Raw genomic sequence first — 24173 nt, forward strand, 5'->3', positions numbered from 1 at the left:
ATGTGTTCGATAATAGCAATAGAAATGTAGCAACATTTGCGTGCACTTCTTTAGTATCTGGTACAAAGAGACTCCACCTGTGCTTAAAAACCAGTTTTAGGGTGTGAACTCTGTTGTGCACTGATGCACATTTTAAGAAATAGGGAGTGCATGCAGCACACACTCTGGAATAGCATGGGCCTGTTTTACGTCATTGCAGGATTCGATTTCACCTGCAGGCACTGTCAGATTGTCTCTGATGGAGGCAAAAGATCACTTTGCTAAGGATGTCCAACATGTATACACCAAGCTTGAGGGTGTGGGCGTGGACACCTTCCTACAATGCACAGCGTGCTGCAAAGAATGGAGCCCTGCTCAGGACTTCAAGACCCATCTGCAGAGAGAGCCCATCCTGTGCAGGACAGTATAGCCCTTTGAAATTGACCCACATGGCCAGTGGCTACAGGTCATGACAGGGCCAGTGTCACAAAGTAAACCCTCCCCCAGGAGACTTAATTCTAAAGTGAAGTCTCCCGGGGTCAATTTATTCTTCTCCCCTGTGAAATATTTTCTCCCCCATGACAATAAATTCATTTCTGCCCATTTCAAATCCTGCACCACCTGGACGTTTTTAAAACAGGTGACTCTACCCTTCTAAAGAGGGTTCTGGAAAAGTCCAGTCACGAAAAGAAAATCTCTGTTTTAAAATATTTTCTCCCCCATGACAATAAATTAATGTATGCCCATTTCAAATCCTGCACCACCTGGACGTTTTTAAAACAGGTGTCTCTACCCTTCTAAAGAGGGTTCTGGAAAACTCCAGTCAGGAAAAGAAGATGTCTGTTTTAAAATATTTTTGAGCCCCCCCTTTGAAAGGGAGACTCTGTAACAGAATACCTGCACCGTGCAGCAGGAGTCTCTATCGGAATAAACTCTCCTCTTAGCAGAATACACTCTCCCACTTGAGGTGGGAGACTGCTGTATCAGAATAAACCTTCCTCTTTGAAGGGGAGACGCTAGAGCAGAATAAACTTTCCATCTTGATAGGGGTGACTTGGTATCCGAATAAACTCTCCCCCTTGAAGGGTGAGACTCTGTATCCGAATAAACTCTCCCCTTGAAGGGGTAAAGTCTGTGTCAGACTAAACTCTCCTCTTTCAAAGGGGAGATCCTGTATTAGAATAAACTCTCCCCCTTGAAGGGGAGACTGTTTAACAGAATACACTCTCCCCCTTCATGTGGGAGACTTTGTATTAGAATAAACACTCCTCTGTTGAAGGGGAGACTCTGTATTACAATAAACTCTCCCTTTGAAGCGACAGTATCTGTCGCAGAATACACTCTCCCACTTGTTGGGGTTGAATCTGTACAATAATAAACTCTACTCCTTGAAGGAGAGACTTGGTATCAGAATAAACTCTTCCCTCTTGAAGTGGAGACTCTGCAAAAGAATAAACTCTACCCCTCTGAAGGGGAGACTGTATCAGAATGCACTCTCTTCCTTTGAAGGGGTGACTCTGTATCAGAATAAACTCTTCCCCCTTGAAGTGGAGACTCTGTAACAGAATAAACTCTACCCCTTGAAGGGAAGAATCTGTATCGGAATACATTTTCCCATTGAAGGCGGATCCTCGCGATCAAATACACTATTTTCATTTGAAGAGGAGACTCTGCATCAGAATAAACTCTCCCCCTTGAAGGCGGAGGCTCTACATCGCAATAAACTTCCCCCTTGAAAAAACTCTCCCCCCCCTGAATGGGGAGACAGTGGGCATCATTATGAGTCCGGCGGTAGCCATGGTGGTAAATACCGGAACGCTGCCGCCGGAGTCATGTAATTACCGGCACCCGGCAATGGGGATCTACCGGGACATTCCAGCCCCGGTGGACCCGGTATATCCCCATAGCCGGGTGCCAGTAATTATTACTCCCCATTCCCATTTGAGTCCCATTGGACTCAATTGGGAATGGGGAGGCCGGATGCACCGGAACCATCACCGGCACCATTCATGAATGGTGCTAGTGCATCCGTCGAGGTCTGCTCACGGGTGCCGATACGCCCGCTAGGTCAGACCTGATGGGTCGGGAAGGCACCCGCGAGCAGAACTCGTAGATTGCCGGTCCGGTAACAATGGTACCCGGCAACCTTACCCGTACCGTTGTTACAGGACCAGCAAACTTGTAATGAGGCCCTGGTTGTCAGAATACATTCTCCCACATGTTGGGGGTGACTGTTTCAGAATAAGCTATCCACCTTTAAGGGGAGACTCTGTGGAATGAACTCTCCCCCTTGAAGGGAAGAATCTGTATCGGAATACATTTTCCCATTGAAGGCAGAGACTCTGTATCAGGATAAACTCTCACCCTTTCAAAGGGAGCCTCTACATCAGGTAACCCCCCCACCCATCCCCTTGATGGGAAGAATCCGTATCAGAATAAACTCTCCTCCTTCAAATGCAAACTCTAACAGAGTAACCCCCAGCCCCTTGAAGTGGGAGTCTCTATCAGAATAAACTCTTTTCCTTTGAAGAGGAAACTCCATAGTAGAATTAACTCTCCCCCTTGATCGGGGTGACTCTGCATCAGAATAAACTCTCCTTCTTGAATGGGGAGACTCTGTATCAGAATAAACACTCCCTCTTAAACTTCCCCCTGGCCCCCTTAAATGGGGATGGCTAAACTCTCCTCTTTGAAGGGACACACTATAGCAGAATAAGCTCTCCCCATTGAAGGGGGAGATTATGTATAAGAAGACACTGCCCCCTGAAGAGGAGACTCTATATCAGAATACATTCTCCCCTAGAAAGGGAAACTCTGTATCTGTTCAAACTCTCCCCTTTGAAGGGGAGTCTTGGTAGCTGAATGAACTCTCCCCCTTGATAGGGAGACTTTGTGGCAAAATACACTCTCCCACTTAATGGGGAGACTCTGTAGCAGAATAACCCCCCACTCCCTTTTAAATGGAGATTTTTTAATAGAATAAACTTTCCTCCTTGAAGCGGAAGTCTCTATCAGAATAAACTCTCCCTCTTTAAGGGGAGACTCTGTATCAGAATAAACTCTCCTAATTGAAGGGGAGACTCTATCAGAACAAACCCTCCCCTTTGAATGGGAGAACATATCCAGAGTGCAACTGCAATGTTGTTCTGCATTTCCTCTTCTTCTTTTACATGGGTAGGTTTTTGTAAGTGTTTTAATGGGTATTTATACAATTGATTTGTTTAGTAAATTATTTATATTTGTATATAACTTTGATTGGACATTCCTTTATTTTGGAGCTCTGTTACTTTGCTGTTTGGGTTGCTACTGGATCCTATTGACATCCCTCTTGAGAGTATAGCCTTCCCTCTGTCAATGTTACCACGAAAGGCAAGCAGATATATATCTTAGCTTGCTTGTTTTGCCTCTATGAATGGGATCATTGTTGGTTTGTAGAAGAGTTGGGGCTACCTAGACCGTTTAGCTACTTTTCATCAGTGTAATCCTGGAGATCAGAAATCATGTCACTTAGAGAGTGTGGAGAACAGCAGCAGTTGATGGGTCTTGGCCATAATTGAGAGGTTGAGGTCCCCCATTATGATGCCTGGGACATCCAAAGTGGTATTTTGAGATCAGGGAACACATTCTTGAGAGTGGGGGATAAATCAGTAGAGCAGTGAGGGTAGTAGGAGCAAGGACAGAGATTTGTTAGAAGGAGGAGGGAGTAAAGACATAAGGGGATTGTCATTCTAATGGTTACACCAACACTTCTGCATTGTTTTGTTGTGGGGAGAGGGAGATGATATTGAAATCAGTCTGGAGAGCAGTCTTAATGGCAATCTCATGATGGGGGAATCAAGGTTTCAGTGACTGTCATCGAAGTAAGTTTTTGTTTATCGAAGTCAAAGAGTGCTCAGGGAGAAAATATGTTTTGCAACAGTAGTATTAGACGGTGGAGTGGAGGAAAGAGAGAGAGAGAGAGAGAGAGAGAGAGAGAGAAAGAGAGAGACAAGAGAGAGAGATACATGCATGAGATAAGATTGAACAGACCCTTCTAACATCACAACCCTAATCCCCTTAGGGTGTCTTTTTCAAACAGACTTTTAGATATTTTACCAGATTCTATTGTCTTTGCCTAACTTGTTCACTTATGAACCTTATGGAGCATGTGCTCTGTGATGAACTGAAAAGTCCCATTCAGCATGAACTTGTGCCAAGGTCAACAGCAATCGCATGATGGCAAAAACAGCATGAACTACAATGAACAATGGGACTTTTCATAAGCAGATGGAAGTCAGATGGAAGTCATCATTGAGTGAATGTGCTTCCTGGTGGAGATTGGCAGACTAGAAGTTGTCAAATGACCTAGTTACCAGACGCTCTAAAGGGACTGTGAATTAATTAAATAGTTCTCTGTATCTGGGATTTCTAAACTGATCTTTACAAGTATGAAAAAAGATTTCTAAACTGATCTTTACAACATGTAAGGAATAATCCAAACACTTAACCCAAGTGTAATGAAGATATACAGATAAAAAATGATTTGCTTGTAACTCAAATGTTCAGCACAAATTGCGGACGATAAGAAATTAAAATTGTCCACCCAACAATTAAAATGTCTTCTTTTGAAAATATTATGTTGGTGTGAATTGGATAAACCCAATAAGAAACCAATTTCTAAACTAATATTGGGCAATCACATTATAGGGTCATCCATTCTGCTGACAACATGCCAAATGCCTCTATCTATCTATCTATCTATCTATCTATCTATCTATCTATCTATCTATCTATCTTAGTTTTTATATAGCGCCGTTCGCCCAAGGGCCTCACAGCGCTCACAGGATGGGCAGACATTGATACAGACAGAGAAATGAATGGCAGGGTGTTGATTTTCATGAAGCAGCCTGGAGAGATAAGTGGTTACGCTGTTCCTTCGTCAAATAGCCAGGTCTTAAGTTGCTTCTTGAATATATTAAAAGATTCACAATGTTTTATGGCTACAGGAAGAGAGTTTTAGATGATGGGGGCCCAGAAATTATTTGGTACTGCCAACTCTTTTTAGGCGTTGATGGGGTTGAAATAGGTCACAGTTACCATTAGACCGCAGGTTTCTCCTAATGGGAGCTTTCTTTATTTTATCAGAGAGGTAAATTAGTGCGATACCAGCTCGACATTTAAAGACAATAACTAAGCCTTTAAATTTTATTCTTTGTCCAACCGGAAGCCAATGAAGATTCCTCCTGGCAGTTGAAATCTTGGAACGTTGACTGAGCCCATTAACGGCCGTGACTGCTCCATTCTGAATGCATTTGCATTTTAGTTATATTGGATTTTGATGTGCCCATTAATAGACTATTACAGTAGTCCAATTTGGAGTTTACGATAGCCCCAGCAATCACTGCAATGTTAGGCTTTGATAGATAAGGGCACATTTGCCATAGCAGGTTGGAATAGAAAGCACACAAGGATTTTAAATATGATGCATGCCTCTTGAAGTATAGATGAGAATCCACAAAGATGCCTAATTTCTTTACGGACTCAGATACCAAGATATGATTGGTATTGATTTTAAAACTTTGGTACTGGTCCTCTAGTTTCTTTAACCTTTATGGAGTGCCAGCTATCAATGGTTCTGTTTTGGCTTCATTGAGGGCTAGCAAGTTTGTTGCCATCCATTTCTGTATGGCAAGAAACACTTTGCTTATTCTTTGTTCGTTATTCATAAACTCTGGACAGCGTAAATACCAACTGGGTGTCATTGGCATAGTTCATAAATCTGACACCGAGGTTACGTAGCTTGTCACATAGCAATTTAGAAAATAGGTTAAAAAGTAGGGGTGGTAGACAAGAACCCTGCGGGACACCACAGAGCAACAGAATGTTTTGTGAAGTATGGTTCCCTTTAACAACTGCTGCCATTCTGGAACCCAGAAATTATTTAAACCATTTTACTGCAGCGGGGGAACATCTGCCGACTGTTGTTAGTCTTTCAACAAGGAGATCATGGGCAATCAAATCAAAGGCCGACAAAAGGTCTAACAGGAGCAATAAAGCTGGATTTCCCTTTGCAATGATAGAGGGCATATTAGACTGGAGATCCAAAAGAGCCATCTCGGTTCCATGGTTGGCACAGAAACATGATTGTTCATCTGCGAGAATATTATTTTCTTCTACAAATTTTTGGTACTGTTGGTATGCAATTTTGTCAATTATCTTTAGTAGAAACGGCACATTTGTTATAGGTCTGAAATTACCAGGGACTGAGGGATCAAGATTATCATTTTTTATAAGCGGAGTGATGCATGCCTCTTTGATGTTACTTGGGACATATGATTAACCAAATGACTGGTTAACAAAGCGATCATCCCACTGTGCCAGTGTCTCTGCGAAGTCCTTGAAAAGCTTAGCCAGAAAGGCATCCCCCTTAAATGAAGAGGGTTTCAAGTTGTTGGTAATTGTAAGAAATTCCAGCTCCGATACCCTTGCAAAGGCGAAGGATTCAGGGTTTGGGCATGATGAACTACAGGTACTGATGTCATAGTGTCATTAGAAAAGTTTTTACATTGTTCTTCAATAGCCTGCTGGCGTTTTTTGTTTTATTTATGAAGCCATCATGAATTGCTTGACACCAAACATTGCTTTCTTGTTCCTGGCTATTTACTGGGGCATTTTCTAGCTAATTTAAGATGGTAAATATTTATTTGGACTGGGATTTAGCATGGTGAATCCTTTCATTACATTTTTTGGCCTTGGCATTGAAAATCACACCTTTGTAGTGTTTAACAGTCTGTTTATAACTAAGCATCATTTCAGCAGACGGGGCTTTTCTCCAGAGACATTCAGCTTTCCGCTTAGTATGTCTAGCTTCCAAAATGTCTCCTGATAACCAATTGTTTTGGTTTGTGGAATTATTAATTTTCGCTGGTTTAAGGGAGGCTAGGGTATCAAAAGCAGAATTTGTAGCCTTCCCAAATAAATTGGTAAAATTATCAAGGGAGTTATGCTCCTGTAAGGAGGGTAGAAGTGGACCTATTACCTCTTTAAAGGCCTCATGTGCCACATTTTTCAGATTTCGCCAGGTATTAAGCGGCTTAATCTTATTTAACAGAGATTTCTGTGGAGGTTGTGTCAGGCACATGAAGTTTACAAGGTAATGATCTGACCAGGTGCATTCTAAAATTAACAGGATGTTTATTTCTTGTTTTTTGTCATAATCCAGTCCATTATATTACCAAAGTTATGGGTTGCAGCTTGAACCTGTTGTTGAAACTCGATAGATTCCAAGGACATTTTCAAGTCCTTGGCTTCTTCATCTGTAGGGTTATTGTACCAGTGATTGATGTCGCCAAAGACAACAAAAGCTGAAGAGTCCTTGGAAAAACTACCTATAGTAGCCAGTAATTCTTCCTCAAACAAGCGTGTGGTTCGCCCCAGTAAAACAGGAGCAGTCCTTCTTCCCTTTCCACTATTTTTTGTCCACCACCACCTCATTGGGTACTGTTAAATAGTCACACAAGCATCCACCAATGCCATCCAAGACGTTCACATCTAACACTGTCAGTTCTGCACAACACTTCATATGTACACTTACAAATTCAGCCTGCAAGTGTCCTGTCATTTGGAAGCACGTCCAGTAGAAAGGTCAGTAAAAGATTGCACGATTTGTGCATCCAAATTCATTCACATGAGCACCCATCAACACAAAATAGAGGTATGAATACCTTTTCTGCTGTATGTTCACAACTCTGTTATAAGTGTCTCTGGGCACGGTATCTGCCACTGAGTGTCCATTACTTTCTTAAAATGCATACTGTTTTTTCTCCCATCCCCTACCATCAAGTGGCACTTCAATGGTATCTGCTTGCAATGTTTTCATTTACGCATATTATACATTGTAATATTGAAACAGGAACTCTCTTCTTTCCTTCCGACAATGCTATGAATTTTTTTCCCCACTAACCCATCTCCTACATAAATTGTAAAAAATATGGCACCAAAACCAGCACTGAATGTATCACACCAACCTAAAGCAAGTTCCCAAAAGGTCATTGTCTGCACAGCTGTGGTTCTCTCCAGGCTGGACATTGCAACAGCCTCTTTTTAAATCTGCCTGCTTCTACTCTCCGCGCTGAGCAACTCATCTGGAAGAGGACTGCGTGACTTGTCCTTGGCCTCAAGCCCAGGGATCGTATCTTTCCTGGAATGAAATGTCTGCAATAGCTCCCAGTAGCTGCAAGGAATAAGGTGAAAATCCTCTGCATTATGCACAAGGCCTTCTGGGCCCTGGGACCTCAATACCTTCAACTCTCACTTCCTAAATATCTCCCTGCTCGAGCTCTTCCCTCATCCGCCTCCAACTCCCTCAGGGTCAGTCGCTTCTGCAAGAAACCAGTTGGAGGTAGATCTCTTTCTTCCGCTGGGACCTCCCTCTGCAACAGCCTCCCTGCCTCCCTGAAACTTGAGGAGAACTATCGCCCGCCAGTTCTGTAAGCACCTCAAAGCCTTTCTCTTTGCTTCTGCTTTTTCCCCTCCTCTCCCCTGCTGACTTCCTGGCTGAAACTGATTCTGCACTGGTTACCTGGCCACTCTCTGCTATTGGGTCCAGACCCCCTCCCCCTGCCAATCGCACCCCTGCACTGCCTTTCTGGCAAACCCTGCACTTGGGGACTGTTTTCTGTATCCGTAACAGTTCCACCATCACCTGATGTCTGCACTTATCCTTGCACTTGGCACAATCGGGCTGTATTTTTACTTATTATCATTTGTTCTTCTTCCCATGTACTGTACTTTCCCCTCCCCCTACCATCCACTTGGGCGATCTGAGTGACACCTGTCTAGAAGGTTCGTTGTCTCTGTCTACCCTCTGTTCCCCCTGCCTTGCCTCGTTGCGCCTTGCAAAACTTGTGTATAGGCGCATTATAAATGCCATATCATACAATTTCACATCATATGATACCATACACACATTGCATTCATAACAACAAGATACCTGCCACTTACCTTGTACATGTCACAGATTTTTTTTTCAGCAGTACCCCACTTACTACGAACTTTTCAAAAATGATTGCACAAAAGCAGCACTGAATGCATGTTACCAACTTTAAACAAGTACATACAGTGCATGCATACAAACAGGATGCCTGTCCCTTACCTTGCACACTTTCCACCATCATAACCACAAACCTTATCGAGCAATGCCTTAGCCTCCACAGTCCCATTTCCATGGCTCCCATCCTGAAAATGGCCGGATGTGACATGTGTAATCCTGAAACTACTACGGAATCAAGAGTTTGCATGCTAGGAAGGAGGAAGGGGGCCAATAGCGTTCAAAGAAATGCCATTTGCATGGAAGCAGTGTATATTTTGCTACTTCATGCTCTCATAGTGGGTGGCGAACATCCCATCTGTGCACATAAATGCAGCCATGCTTCTGTTTATAAGACACCTTTGGAGCTCTGGCTGGGGACAAATTAAACCGGCATGGTCCCATACTGCTCTTGGTGGAATGGTTGAGAAAACGATCTTGGCAGTGGGAAAAATCTGCATAACTGCATTCATCAACTTTTTCAGGTGAGAGAGCAAATGTCCACACAACATGTAACCCAAATGTACACCTCCATAATGCACCACGACAACTTTAAAAGTAATGGTAGAGGCCACATATCAGCAAAGGCGAACCATCCCGCCGAAACTGCATTCATAGAGACTGGCCCACAAAGCAACCACTCCTTCCAACCCGAAATTAGCAGCAAAGCCTCTTTGCACGGCATACCTGTGCACATCTTGTACAAAGGTATCACCCAAGATCAGCACTGTGCGCCGCTCCATCTCTACCAACCTCATTACACAGAGAGCATTGGGAAAAAGTAGTACTGCCCCTTCCTGTGAACCACACCCTTGACACCTGATTCCATAATCCCTGCAGTTCCATTTGCATCCCCACCATGCTCAGAATGGCAGGATGTGGCACATGTGCTTTCTCAGCTACAGCAAGGGCTACACCCCACTAAAGCAGGGAAAGTCCTTCTCCCCTCTCCACTGTTCTTCTTCAAGCAATCCCTCATTGAGTACTGTGAAATATTCATGCTCGGATGCACCAATCACAGCCAAGAACTCTGCATCCAACACTATAATTTCTGGACAGCACTCCATATTTACCGTTGAACACTCAGAGTACATGTCCAAAGCACCTCCAGTACAAAGTTGTGGAAAAAAATCCACTATTTCAGCATCCAAAATCATCCAAAGCGGCACCCATCACGTCTTTGACTATGCACACAAGAGTCTACTGCTTGCCCACACCCGGCACAACATAATGCAGCCATGCCAGAAACCACAATCCACAATTGTAACATAGCCAGCGGCACTTCTACCCAACCCCAGCACCATAACACAGCGATGCATGGAAACATGTAACAGTTAGCAGATTTCACAAACATACCACTGCCTCCGCCACCCCTACCCACTTCCATTCACAAAGTATTGTGTCACTGCCAACCAAACCACACAATCTTCACAACATTGGGCCTACTCCCAGGAAGCTACACAAACCAGAATATCCAAGCACATAGGCGATTCACTTCAACCCAACCCTCTTCCATACTGACAGTGTTCCAACACTGCACCCAGTGGGCACACTGCTGGACCTTTCACTGCACAATCCCCAGCCGTACATCGAAAACTGTAGGATGTTGTAACAATGACCACACCCATGGAACCAACAATATATGCATGTCAGCGCACTTCTGGTGCTCTATGAAGAGTCAAATGTGCTCCACAACCATTCTGTAAAGGTGACAACCCTCTGAGAGATGCAGTCAAAACTGCGGTGAGTGTGGTGAAGGCCTTGGATTTTGGATGCATGGCCTATGGCCTATGGCCTTTGGCCATGCACCCAATAGTCTAGGCCTTGGCCACACCCACCACAACATAATCCAGCCATGCATGGCAACATGTCACCAAGTACCACAATCCACACAAGTACCACAGTCACCGGCACTCCTACCCAACCTCTGCACCGTTATACAGTTATGCATATAAACATGCAACTTTTAGCAGAATCTACAAACTTAACACAGCCTCCGGCACCCCTACCGGCTTTTATTCAAATACAATGGCGTTACTGCCAACCGAACCAACCAACAATATATGCATGTCAGCTGACTTCTGGTCTAAAATGTGCTCCACAACCATTCTGTAAAGGTGAGCACCCTCTGACAGATGCAGTCTAAACTTAATTGCTGCAGACGGTGTGGGCAAGGCCTAGACTATTGGGTGCTAAGCACCCAATAGTCTAGGCCTTGCCCACACCCACCGCAATGTAATGCAGCCATGCATGGCAACATGTGACCAAGTACCACACTCCACACACGGACCACAGCCACCAGCACAGCTACCCAACCTCTGCACTGTAATAGAGCTATGCATGGAAACATGCAACAGTTAGAAGAATATACAAACATAATACAGCCTCCAGCACCCATACCCACTTTCATTCACATAGTATGGTGTTACTGCCATCCAAACCAATTTTTTTCTCACAACAGTGCTCTCAGTACTCTATTCAGTGTACAAAACCAATACTTCATAGTGCAGTACAGTAGTCAGCACTCCGTGCAATGGACACTACCCAATCCTATGAAATATGCAGTTCACCCCTATCGAATTCTATGCACACACTATCTCAATATTGCACCCACTTGACACACTCCAGTATCCAAGCACATATAAGATGCACTTCAACCCTACCCTCTTCTATACTGACAGTATTCCAACACTGCACCCAGTGCACACACTGCAGAACTGTGCACTCTGTTAGCTGCAGCCACCGAGTAAACACTGTAGGATGTGCTAACAATCACCACAGCCATGGAATCAGTAATGTATGCAATGTTGATGAACCACCCACAGAAGGCAACAATGTGAAACCTAATTGCAACCACGGCACATAGTTGTCGGTGCAAGGCCTCCATCCTTGCATCGAATGGGCTACGGGCATACCACATGCAACACACCCTAGTACACGCTATATTACAATGTTCATGTCATGTGCAATGCACTCCCCTTCTGCAATTGAGCTCCCACCAGTCACTACGGTAAGAGGTCGCCATACCAGCTATCGTGCCGTAACGAAGGCTGCCTGCATTCAGCATACATGGTAGTCGGCGGTGCAGGGACCCGTGAACTGGCGCTGTACGCACGGATACTGCAGGCAGACCAACGTCTTTGTCCACCTATTGACACATCTCAGATGAACCACTTCTCATTCCCTCCCCCTTTCCATCCCTTCTTTCCACCACCACATGGCGTAATGTATGTTTTGCAATGCACTCCCCTTCTGCAATTGAGCTGCCACCAGTCAACAAGGTAAGAGGTCGCAGCACGAGCCATCGTGCCGTAACGAAGGCTGCCTGCATTCACCACACATGGTAGTCGCCTGCGCAGGGACCAGCAAATTGGCGCAGTACGCATGGATACTGCAGGCACACCACCGTCCTCGTCCACCTAATAATCACATATCTCAGATCAACCACTTCTCACTCCCCCACCCTTTCCATCCATTCTTCCCACCACCACATGGTGTAAAGTATGTTTTGTCAGTCCCTTTCGGTGCCGCACTGTCCTCCGAAACACCATGGTGGCGTTTCCCAAAAACTTTGACGAACAGCACGCTTCCCTCCAGCCAACCAACGGCTGTGTCCAATGTTCGCCAACAGCACGGTGTCCTGCAAGGCAATGAGACATTTGTCCACGGAGCAAACAGGGAAATGGGTCCGCAGAGCGGAGTCGGATATCGCACATTTTTTTAGATGTACATTTCAGTTCTTTGCAACAAAAGTACTGCTCGGATTTCCACCAAACACACAAAAGCACGCTTTCAGAACCAAGTCCCCGCTCCTGGCGCAAATTTGGTTGAAATACGTCCAGCCATTTGGACTGTAGCCGTGCGCAAAGTTTTTGCCCATTCAGTCTATGGGAAAAAAAGAAATGTTGGACCCCTCTATAACTTTGCTCCCCCCTTGCATGAAACCTCACCAAACTTGCCAAAAGAATTTATAGCAGGCCATATACCTTCTTTGCAAAGTTTGGTGAGGATTCCTCCAGGGGGAGCAAAGTTATAAGCCGCCCAAAAAGTGGTCTTCCTATGGGTTCAGCAACTTAACCATAACTACACGGCCGCTACCGTGGGCCGTGTAATGTTGCAAATGATTTTACCGAAACAGATGCACCTCTTCCTTTGAATGGCTGTTCTCATCGTAACTGCATGGTGAATACCTTCTTTAACAGCTACCAGCTTGACTGGATGAAACCTATCGATAATAGCTCAGTTCTTTTGTGACGCTATCAACGAGGGTCAATCTTGCAGCATCCCGTGTTTCACTATGTCTCATACACACAGTTGTACATTTGCTTTCTCTTTATCATAACAGTTTGGATAGTCATGTTTCTTAACGTGTGAATTGCACAAAGGGGGCTGCCTACGTTTGCACTTTTACGCAAAAAGGTCTCCTCCATGCAATTTTTAACTTTTCTGCCATGTCGAATTGTGAAGAGTGAAATAAAATCGAAATCGCCTTAACTCTTCACTTTTCCACTTAGTTGGCGGAAAAGTATAAAGACATCCCGCAATTACCGACCATGTAAGGCATTTACAATGGATCCCTATGGAATCCAACTGCTTTTACCAGTTGGTAGTTTCAGGTGGATTCAAGAGGAATTCATTGGTTTTCTGCCAGCATGAAAATACATGTTGAAGGAAAACCAACATGGTGGACCTGGAAAAGCAAGTGGTCTTGTTAAGTCCGCTCTGCTCCCCAAATTTGCATGGCAAATTAAAGAAAATCCTGTGCATTGGTAAAAATGGCAGTTAAAGTGCTCTGCAACTTACTGTTATTTTTACTGTTCTGTGAGATTGATCTCTTGAGAGCAGCGGAGCGCTGTACAGAGTGTGGCTAGCTGGCATTTGGGCGGTAATCTTTTATCAGTAGTGCAGAACTGTGAGGTCTGTGCTTCGGTATGTGTGTCCATTGAAATTAGTCCTTGGTCAGAAAGAACCATGTTTTTCGAGATTTGCGAATTTGGAGAATTGTGCGGCCATTCTGAGCGGACACCGGGATTGAGTTCCAGAGGGTGGGTGCATGACAAGAGAAGGATTGTTTGTGAGTCCTCTCTGCAGACAAGTTGTGATTCAAGCTGGTCAGTCAATTTGCTGTCAAGGGCCGTGTACCACCAGATATATGGAGCTTAGCTGCCAGGTATGCTGGTGTGCTACTCTGGACTGCCTTGTACAAGATACATGCAGTCTTGAACAGTATCCCGGATTGGAGCGGAAGACAATGCAGTTTGCTTAGGATGGGGGGTCTTCTTTGCTATGTGTTTCTGGAATGCCAGATTGCTGCCAATGGTGATGCTTAAGTATTTTGCTGAGTCTGAGAGTTGTGGATCATATCCATCTAGGCACATAACATTGAGCCATTGTTGGTCAAGTTTTTGTTTAGCAGGCGGACCGATGCGGACAAATTCAGTATTGGTTGGGTTTAGTTTGAGGTAGGCAGTCACCAGCCAGGACAGGATGATGGCTGCGTAATCGCAGAAATGATGATGTCCTGTGCGGTATTTACTCTTGTGTACAACTGAGTATCGTCTGCGTATTGGTGGATGGCTATATTGGGATCTTTGAGGAGAGTGTCCAGAGGCTCCTTGTAAAGGTTAAAAAGGATTGGTGAGAGGATGGAGCTTTGGTGGACTCTGCAGGAGACCTGGCGTTGGTTGAGCACAACAAGCTCATCAGGACATCCTGGTGTCTGCCTGAGAGGTAGGTGGTAAACCAATTCAGGACAGTGCCAGGGAATCCCATCCTGTCAGCAAGGAGGCAGACAAGGATGCAGTGGTTGATGTGTTGAATGCAGTCGAGAGGGCAAAGAGAATGAGCAGGCATGAGTTGTCTTTATCCATGATTTCGAGAGCATCCTTCATCACCTGGATTGTGGCTTTCTCGATGCTACACTTTGGGTGAAACCCTGACGGATAGTCATTTAGGAAGTGAATTTGTTCTATTCTGGCGAGTAGTTGTGTAGAAATTTCAACCTCTGCAACCAAAAGCCATATATATTCTATATCCTTGGTTTACAGGGATGAGGCTTCAGCTGCTCTGCTTGAGCAGAGGACAGCTTCTAATTGCCTTTGATGCATTTCGTTCACACCTAGAAAATCCATAGCTCCCCTGCGGAAATGATATCTGCTGCTTGTTAGTGGGCAGCAGGCTCTGAAGCAGGTTTTGGAGACTGTTTGGGGGTCCCTGACTAATCCGGGCCCACTTAAAGCGCTACTTTACTTCAAGTTCAGTTGTTTGATCAAGAGAGCTCAGCGAGATAAGCACTGTCTCAGACATCTGTGTTCATCAATGGTACGTCACTGTTATAAAGTCTCAGTTATTCTGTTTTTGCTATAAATACTTAGATTTTGACGAGCGAGACGACATATGTTTTGACAAATTTACCGTTATCTTGAAATGTGTTTTTTGTTTGCATTTAATGAAGCATTTAGATCAGATCTCTCTTTTAGTATAGCATCCACATTTCATTTATCAGACGGTTTCCACTGGAAGACAGATTTGAATTACAGACAGACATTTTGGTATCAAATTCTGATGTTTACTTTGGGCCTGATATATAATCTGTTTATTTGAGCTTTATTAAACTGTGCTTACACTGTGTCTCATACATATGTCGGTGTTATGTGTTCGTGAGTGTGTACCCCTCTTTCTCTCCCCATCTCCCTCCATCCATCTCTAGAGAGGCCACAACCTGACCTCATGAAGGTGCACGGCACAGACTGGAACAGACTAGGATACATGCCTGTGCTACAATGAGTCAGTTCTAGGTGGCTGTCTAGGGCACCACCATCAGTGGGGCATCGGATGAGCTCAATTTCGGCTATAAAATCAAACTGCTATATCAGGGTTTTGACTCACCGATCCCATGCAGGAGAGGGGAAAACTCCAATGGCAAAAGAGAGGTTGCAAAGGTCGGCCAGGGCTGGAGTGAGAGTGTCAATATCTTCCTCGATACTTTTTGAGGGGCAGGGGTCCACCTGTTTGGGTGAGGCTTTCATAGACTAGACTAATCCACAGACCTCATCAGGTGTGACGGGGAGAGGGAGGAGAGAAGAGGGGGAAGGGTGGGGATGGCTGAAGGGGGCCCAAGAGATGTTGGTGTAGGAGGGGGAGCGGAAGAGCGGACGAGAGTGAGGACAGTATGTCCTGTCTTTTGGTGGCAAAGGGCCTAGCTGGGTGCAGTAGAGGGTGCGGCTTCAGTAGGGTTGGCCAGCTCCTTGCAGACTTTAAAAAGTTTGGCCATGTTGTCAGATGCAGCAGAGATGCAGGCTTGAATATAGAGTATATATTGCCTTTGACAAAGGCAGCAGGGCAGTTTGTCAGAGGGTACACCTGAAGATCCACATTTTTGTTCCTCTGCTCTGCACTTATGTTTATGGGCAGCCAGATCAGAGTCGTACCAAGAGTTGCACTTTTTGGCAGGCTTCATACGGACCCTCATGACAAGGGCAAGAATATCAAGAGTGCTGGAGATGGAACTGTGAAAATTAGAGAGGGCTGTATCAGGGTGGGAGTCAGCTGCAGGAGTAAAAGGAGGCGAGTAGGTGGAGGCAAAGGCAGCCACTGACATTATTTTCATGAGTCGGATGACCTTGAAGGCAGGAGGTGGTGTACGGTGTGCCAGTGCTAAAGGAGAAGAGAGCTTCAAGTGAGATGAAAGAAGAGGGTGATCAGTCCATGAAGGTGAGGTAGTGAGAAGAATCGAGAGTGGGATATCTGTGGAGATGAGAGCATCGAAGGTGGGGCCAGCACTGTGCGTTGGACCAGAGGGTAGAATGGAAAGAGCAAGGGAGTGCCACAGGTTGCGGAAAGGTCCTGAGGAGTTCAGAGAGTCAAGATGGATGTTTGAAATCCCTCGGCAGGAGGAGTTGGAAAGAGGAGGAGAGGAGAGAAGAGGCCAGGACAGCCCATTCCGAGAGGAAGAGGGTGGACTGGCCTGGCAGCCGATAGAAGGTGGCCAGAGTAAGAGAGACGACAGGGGAGAGAGAGAGAGCCCGCAGACCAGGCTTTTCAAGGAGCAGTAGGTCTGAGTGGGAATGATGGAAACAGGGATCCACTCTGGAAAGATCAAGGCTACTCCACCTCCTGGCCTGTTGGGTCTGGGCACAAAGAGGATCTTGTAGCCTTCAGGGAGAAGTGTGTCATAACTCGTGACAGAGCTGTGTTAAACTATGTCTTAGTAAGAGCAAGAACATCAAGATCCAGGAGTTCAAGGAGGTGGCAGATGTCAGAGGAGTGCTTGACAGCAGAGCGAGAGTTTAGTGTCGCAACATAGATCAGGGTGACACTTTAAAAAGACTTACGCAGGTGTGTGCAGGGGACATAGGTCCCCCCTGTAAGCAGTAAGGGTGCTTGACAGATAGAGGTGGGAGGAGGAAGAGGAGGCAAGGATGTCAAGGTTGTCAGTAAGGAGGGTGCAGGTAAGGGAGCCAGGATAGTGGAAGATGGCAAGGGAGCTAGTGTGGGAGGGGTCGCAGGAGGCAAGAGGGCTCCAGATGTTGTGGCAGTGGGTGGCCAGGGCAGCAGGGTGGAAGAGGCTAACAAGGTTGTCAGTATAGTGAGAGTAGGCAAGGGAGCTTGTACAATTCAAAGTGACAAGGGGGGAGTTGTGAGGGAGGCGGTGAGGATTGTAGGTGGCAGGCAAGCCAAGGCGAGCATAGTTAACAGGGGTTTTGGTGGCAAGGGAGCCACTGAGGAGGAAAGAGGAAAGTTGATAAGGCGAGGAAGGAGCCTATCAAAAAGTAAGAGGTTGTGTTGATGGTACCATTTCCATAGACATTTATGATGGCCCTGGAGGTAGAAAAGGAGCCTAAAAGGGCCTCCCAGTGGGTGCCACCATTAATGTTTGAGGAAAAGTGAGGAGGGAGCAAAGCGGCCATATAGAGAGTCCATAGGTCAGGAGAAGGAACGACAAAGGGGATGTCCGAGAGAGTCTCTCTGGCGGAAACACTGACGTAGGTGTCAGAAATAGGAAGGCCCGGGTTGGAGGCCAGTATTTCCTTCTTGAGTTTCTTCCTGTCAGACTTAGTAAGAGTTGAAGGATGGGAGATGGAGAAGCAGTTAGAGTAGATGGGGAAGTAGATGGGGAAGGTAGAAAGTGCCATAGTGAGGGCACAGAGTGTGGTACACTTAACCAGGCAGAGCAGTTGAGGTACGTGGGAGGAGGTAGGCAAGGAGGGAGCAAGCGCACAGGGAGACACAAACAGAATAGGGAAGAAACAATGGGAAATGATAAGGGTAAGGGAACAGATAACAGACCAGACATAGGGCAGAGGGGATAACCAGTCAGCACATTCCCATGAAAAGCAGGAAAGCAGTGTGAACACACTTAAAAACTATTTTTAGAAACAGCAGCAAAACCAATGCAGGATGTGAGCATAGCTAAAAACGAATTTTTAAGCAGCAGCAAAACAATCTGGATGTTCACACAGCTAAAACGATTTTAAGCAGCAGCAAAGCAGTCAGGGTGTTCACACAGCTAAAACCTATTAAAAACAGCGGCAAAACATTCAGGATGTGCACACAGCTAAAAACGATTTTAAGCAGCAGCAAAACAATCAGGATGTGAGCACAGCTAAATATTGTGTTTTATATATTTGTTTGTGGTCAACAGGTATAGCAGCACAACAGTATAGGGTTGTAGGCAATGTTAGTGATAGTGGTAGTCGAAGTCCAGGAAGGAAGTCGGTGTTGTGACCTGGTGCTTGGAAACCAAAGAGAAGGGAAGAGGTGCCTTCTGAGATAGTTTATAGTGATTGTCATGAGAGGCACAAGGTCTGGAGGATGATGCAGCCAAATATAGCAATAGTCATCACTTATGTAATAGCTGAGGGGGGATCACATAGCCCAAGAGCATCTGAATGAGTTACCAAGCCTCCAGCCTCATATTGATGAGTTGAGCAAAATGGTGGGGCCCACAATGCCCAGCTAGGCCCGGACAGGGATAGACAGGGGCCTTAGGAGTGGGGCTTTGGGTGAGTGGGCCAGCTGAAGCCTGCCAGCTTGTGGATTAGCTCAGAAGAGGATCCAGGAGCCAATAAGTGGAGGAACTGGCTGCACTGAAAGACAAGACCAGTGCTAAATCCTGAAACTGCCATATTGAAATGGCCAGTGAGGCAGCACTGAAAAAGGCGGCAAGTTTTAAAAATTAATTCCTTCTGTGCACAATCGATTTTTAAAACATGAGGAATAATTAAACAGCCAAGTGGCTGTGTTGTGCAAATTATAGTGCTAAATGCCCCACAAATTCGGATAGGCGGGAGGACCTACCTGACCTTCTAAGAAACGTTGTGGTTTTCCCAAGGAAGCACTCTGGAGCCTCGTGTTCAGGAGCGGATCACTTCTTGATGTCCGTGTTGCAGCAGATGTCGAGTGTTCCAGCATCAATGCTGGAGATGAAGAGAAAGGGAGAAGTGAGGAAGCCGAGGGGTGGGCTTTGGTGAGTGGGCCGGCTGAAGGCTGTCGGCTTGTGGATTGGCTGTGTGTCGACAAACCAAGAACATGAGTAGTGTTAAATGTACACTACTACATCTATCTGAACAATCACGAGTAGAGACTTAGCTTACCTTATCAAAGAGTTAGGCTTGAGCAATAGGATGCGCTTCACCCCTGTTTTGAGTTACAATCAAATATACATGTAATGTATTTTATTATGTATACCTGTTTTACTAGGTTTATGACTTTTGCACTGTATGTTATAACTTTTGGAATTATAAATGTTATTGTTTATATTGACATGAATGAAAAATAAATTGAACATGAATCAATCGAAAAGTATTTAGAAGGGGTGTATAGTATTTTTGGAATCAACCTGTCCAGTTTTGTTGCTTAATAGTAAATCCCCCACTACAGGGCCATACTCGTAGTATGGTGGTGCAGTAAAGGTAGCAGTAATTCCGTTGACACCGATTTTTTTCCCCGCACGCCATACTTGTAATGAGCCCCAAAGTGTTTATTCATGTGTAATTTACATTGCAAAAAGTATTAATGACAGTATTTTTTACTACATATCATCTCCGTATCCAGTGTAGACACATCAGAATTATCTGTTTAGTTTCTGTTCAAACTAAGTGTTAGTTGTTTCTCTGATGGAAGCTAGAAACTTAAAATACAGTTATTACAGACATCACAAACTTTGTGGTCTCCACCCATTCGCCCTAGTAGTGTCTGCTCTCCACCTGCCTTATTTAAAGGTCCCTCTTTGTCTCTTGGGTCACCTATTGTCTGGCAGTACTATGCACCTCCTCCACCTCTCAGGATCCCTGTTACCACTCAGCACTTTCCAGAAAATGACCAGCCTGGCCCACCAAAATCTGTTTTTAATATGATGGGCCGTGTCCCACTGCATTTAGTGTGGCTGCTTGAGTCCAATCATGGGTAGATACTGGTAATTGATGCTGTTTTGATGGGCACATGTCAGACGATATTTTTTTCTTTAGTGGGTATTTACAATTTACAAGGGAATACTTTTCAATCCGGGTAATCGAATCTATCTGCAGTAGCTTAGCATTGTGGATTTTGCTGTGTTTCCCTATTTGTAATGAGCAGTATTTGACTGCCAACTGTAATTGCCAATTACCACCTGCTGTATAGTTACCGCTCAGTCTGTATTGATTGCGCCAATACCGTTAAAAAAACAAAAATACGCATTTAAGTGACCATTGGTTATATTTATCAGTAGATCACCTTTCGTATTTGAAGAAATGTATTCCTGTTCACTTTGTTTTGTTGTCTATTGGGACAAATATGTGTGAAAAAACATTGCATATTTTATAAATCTCCCCATTTACACATTAGACATCAAATGAAGTTAGTATTCCTGTGTACGGAATTGTCCTGAATTCCCAGTAGTGATGTGTGGGGCGTACTCTTTTGTACTACCAGGTAACAATAAAGGGCGTTCATTGACTATAAAAAAAAGGATTGAGTTGGTGTCAATTTCTTACTCTCCATAGGGTGTTCGGCATGGCCTTGCAAGTCTCTAAGAGGTGCACATACAAGGTGCTTTTTCTGGCTGCCACTGTCCTGCTCCTGAGTTTGATGTGGAGAAGACCTGTGCAGGTACGCGATGAGCTTGTGTGGTTGAGATCTTCTTTTGTCTAGTTTGGAACGCCCATCATCTCCACTCTCGCGTAAAACAGCAGTCTCCCTCCACCAAACCTTCTTCTTTTTCTTCCTGTGAATATGAGTCTCCTTCATCACACAGTCTATGGTCTCTTTCTATAAATATGAATCTGTATCAAGAGACTCTTCTTTCGCTTTTCAAACATTAGCCTCTGTTGTGTTCCTTTCTCTAAATATGAGTCTGTCTCTTCGAGTCTTGTTTCTTTAAGCGCCCCTTGGCTTTGTTTTCTGTAATCGTGAGCCTGTCTCCTGATTCTCTTTTGTTTATTTATGTTAACAAGTCTGCCTTGCTTCAACCTAATCTTTCATTTCTCTTTCTATAAATATTAGCCTCTATAAACTTGACTCTTGTGTCTCTTACTGTAAGTATTAGTCTGTCTCCAACCTCGCTCCCTTGTCCCTTTCTAAAAAATGTGCCTGTTTCCGTTTGATTCTTCAGTGCTTGTTAAAATAACCTTGTCTGTCTCCATCTCACCTTCTTGGGTCTATTTTTATAAACAGGAGATTGTCTCCATTTGACATTCTTCTTTCTACTAATTTAGTTATAAACAGGTCTCCTTTTGACTCTCTTAAATGGAGTCTGTCTCTTGTTTCTTATTTTTTAAGTAGGAATTTGTTTTTAGAGGACCCTGCTGTTTCTCTTTATATAAACATAGTCTGTCTCCTTCAGATTCTCTTGAGCCTATTTTCATAAATAGGATACTGTCTCCACTTGACTTTCTTATTTCTCTTTGTGTAGCTATCAACCTGTCTCCCTTTGAGTCTCTTGTACCTATTGCAATAAACATGAGTCTGTCTTCATCTGACTCGGGTTTTCTTTCTTTAAATTGTGATCCATCTGCAAAGGAATCTGTTTCCCTTTCCAGAAGTCTGAGTCTGTCCCCATCAAATTCTCTTCTCTCTTTTTATAAATGGGAGACTGTCTCCATTTTACATTCTTATTTCTTTGCGTGTATCTATAAATTGGTCTCTCTATGGCCCTTTTCTCTTTCTATAAATAGGATAAGCCTCCATCTGATTCTTGTTTCCCTTTCTGTAACTAGGGGTCTGTCACCATGAGATATTCTTGCTTCTCCTCATAGAAGTATAAATCTGTCTCTGATTGACTTGTCTTTCTCTTTCTATAAATATGAATCTCACTCCTCCTCAACAAGGATTCTTCTTTCCACTATTTTCTTGTTTGATGCTTCTTGTTTTCACTTTCTTGCCAACCTGCCTGTGACCCCTCTACTCTTCTGCTTGTCTCTTTCAAGGCTACTTATTCTAGATGTTTGGGACACGCTATTAATGTGCCTATGTTTATTTTCAGGGTTTTTTGTGACACCCTCCGTCCCTCAAACACGTCTCTGCCTTACTAAGGGCCTCATTGCGAGTATGGCCATAATTTTACTAATTTTCGGCAGAATTACCGCCAAACTAATGCACATTATCACCACTCTGTCAATCAGATTTACCATCATATTATGATTGGCTGTAAAGTGGTGTTAATCTCCATTTATGGATACCATAGCACTCCATGGGGATTTTTGCAGATTTGCCAGGAGCAGTAATTCAGTTGCACTAAAGCTGCTAAATTTTGGAGTTAAGAATTGAACTCCACTTCTATTCAGGAGGTAGATCCTCCACTTTACCTCTAAACTCAGAAATCAGCAGTGAGATAAAGTTGCCAGTAATTTACACCTCTGTCATAACTGTGGCAGTAATGGAATTACCACCAACAAGTGAATGACTCTCCCATGAGGTCCTAGTGTTTCAGTGAGCCACCAAACCTTGCACATGCAAATCTAAGAAACTGCATCAGTTGTAGGTTTCAACCTCTTTGATGCACTTGCAAGAGCACTTGTTGGCCTTTCTAGGAACGTCTGTGGTGGTGATCCCAATGAGCTGTGTTAGCCCCTCCCCTGTTTGTCCTTTATCAGAGTTCTCCATCTCCTGCCCACTGCAGACCTAATGCAAAAGGTTGGCCCTCTTGGATCTCTGGTGCACTGGTACAAGTCTTCCCCCTCCCCCCAGGTCCTATGAGCCACTGCTAGAAGCTCTATGTTGTCCGCAGAAGGGGCCTCGACATGGTTCTTTTGTAATGGTAGTGCAAAGTAGTAATCGCACCTGCAGCTTCCCTCCATATTGTTTATGATCAAAGTCCTGTGAATGCTGCATACAATTCAATTTCACAGTATTCATTTAATTGCGTGACTTCTGTGTTTTACGTTCTGTTTTGTCAACAATGTGAGGATTCTCTACTAAGAAGGAACTTGGCCAGTTTACCTAGAAAGCTCGCTACTAAAAGCAAACAAGACCACATTACCCATTCAGTGGGATTTATTTCAAGAGTGGGCACCGGCAGCTTATTTGGCCTTGTGCGTTCTCGGTAGAGGTTCTCTCACCCTTTTGTCTTGTGTTAAGGATTTCTAAAGCATGTACCTGTCTTTGAAGCTGCGCAGTCCTGTATAGTAGGCCTGCACCATGAACACTATTGCAAGGTGAGTGGCTGAGGGGCTGTTATGGGAAGGTGTGAAAGGTTTGCCTGCGTTCAGGTTTGTAGAGTCGGAGAGCCACCTGATGTCTGAAGAGCTGTAGTTGGGTTGCTCCTGAGGTTCGTCGTGGTGGCTTGCCATTCCAGAATCTGGGGGAATTGCCGGAGAATGTCTGTCTTTTAGTTGCAGTTGTTGGTCTCTGATATGGTGGTGGATTGACTCCTGGCATTGCATCCCTGGCTTTGCATCGGCCTCTGGTGGTGGTAAGGGCGTTTTGAGAAGTATGAAGCGAGCTGGTGGTGATCACCTGTAAGTGATGCGGACTGTCTTGAAGATGGTGCAGGATTAGAGAGATAGCCAATTACATTCTTTGAGGGTGTGCGTGATGTGGTGGAATTTCTCCTTTCTCGTGAAGTGGTAGGCTGTACCGTGTAGGACCATGTCCAAAGGCCAAGAGCAGATTTTAGGGAGTACTGCCAGTCCAGGTGCGAGAGAAATAC

At 44.6% G+C, this 24173-nt stretch overlaps 1 protein-coding gene across 1 annotated transcript in view; it reads left to right on the top strand.

Moving 5' to 3' along the window:
• The window catches only part of LOC138487901 (NXPE family member 1-like), a 244701-nt gene that overhangs the window by 120697 nt on the left and 99831 nt on the right, over window positions 1-24173 (top strand). The window contains exon 2 of the mRNA XM_069614527.1: window positions 21031-21136. Coding sequence (XP_069470628.1) covers window positions 21031-21136 — 106 coding nt within the window. The remainder of the gene's footprint in view (window positions 1-21030; window positions 21137-24173) is intronic.

Source organism: Ambystoma mexicanum, chromosome 9 (assembly GCF_040938575.1).
Source record: "Ambystoma mexicanum isolate Mex_15411 chromosome 9, UKY_AmexF1_1, whole genome shotgun sequence".
Classification (NCBI taxonomy): domain Eukaryota; kingdom Metazoa; phylum Chordata; class Amphibia; order Caudata; family Ambystomatidae; genus Ambystoma; species Ambystoma mexicanum.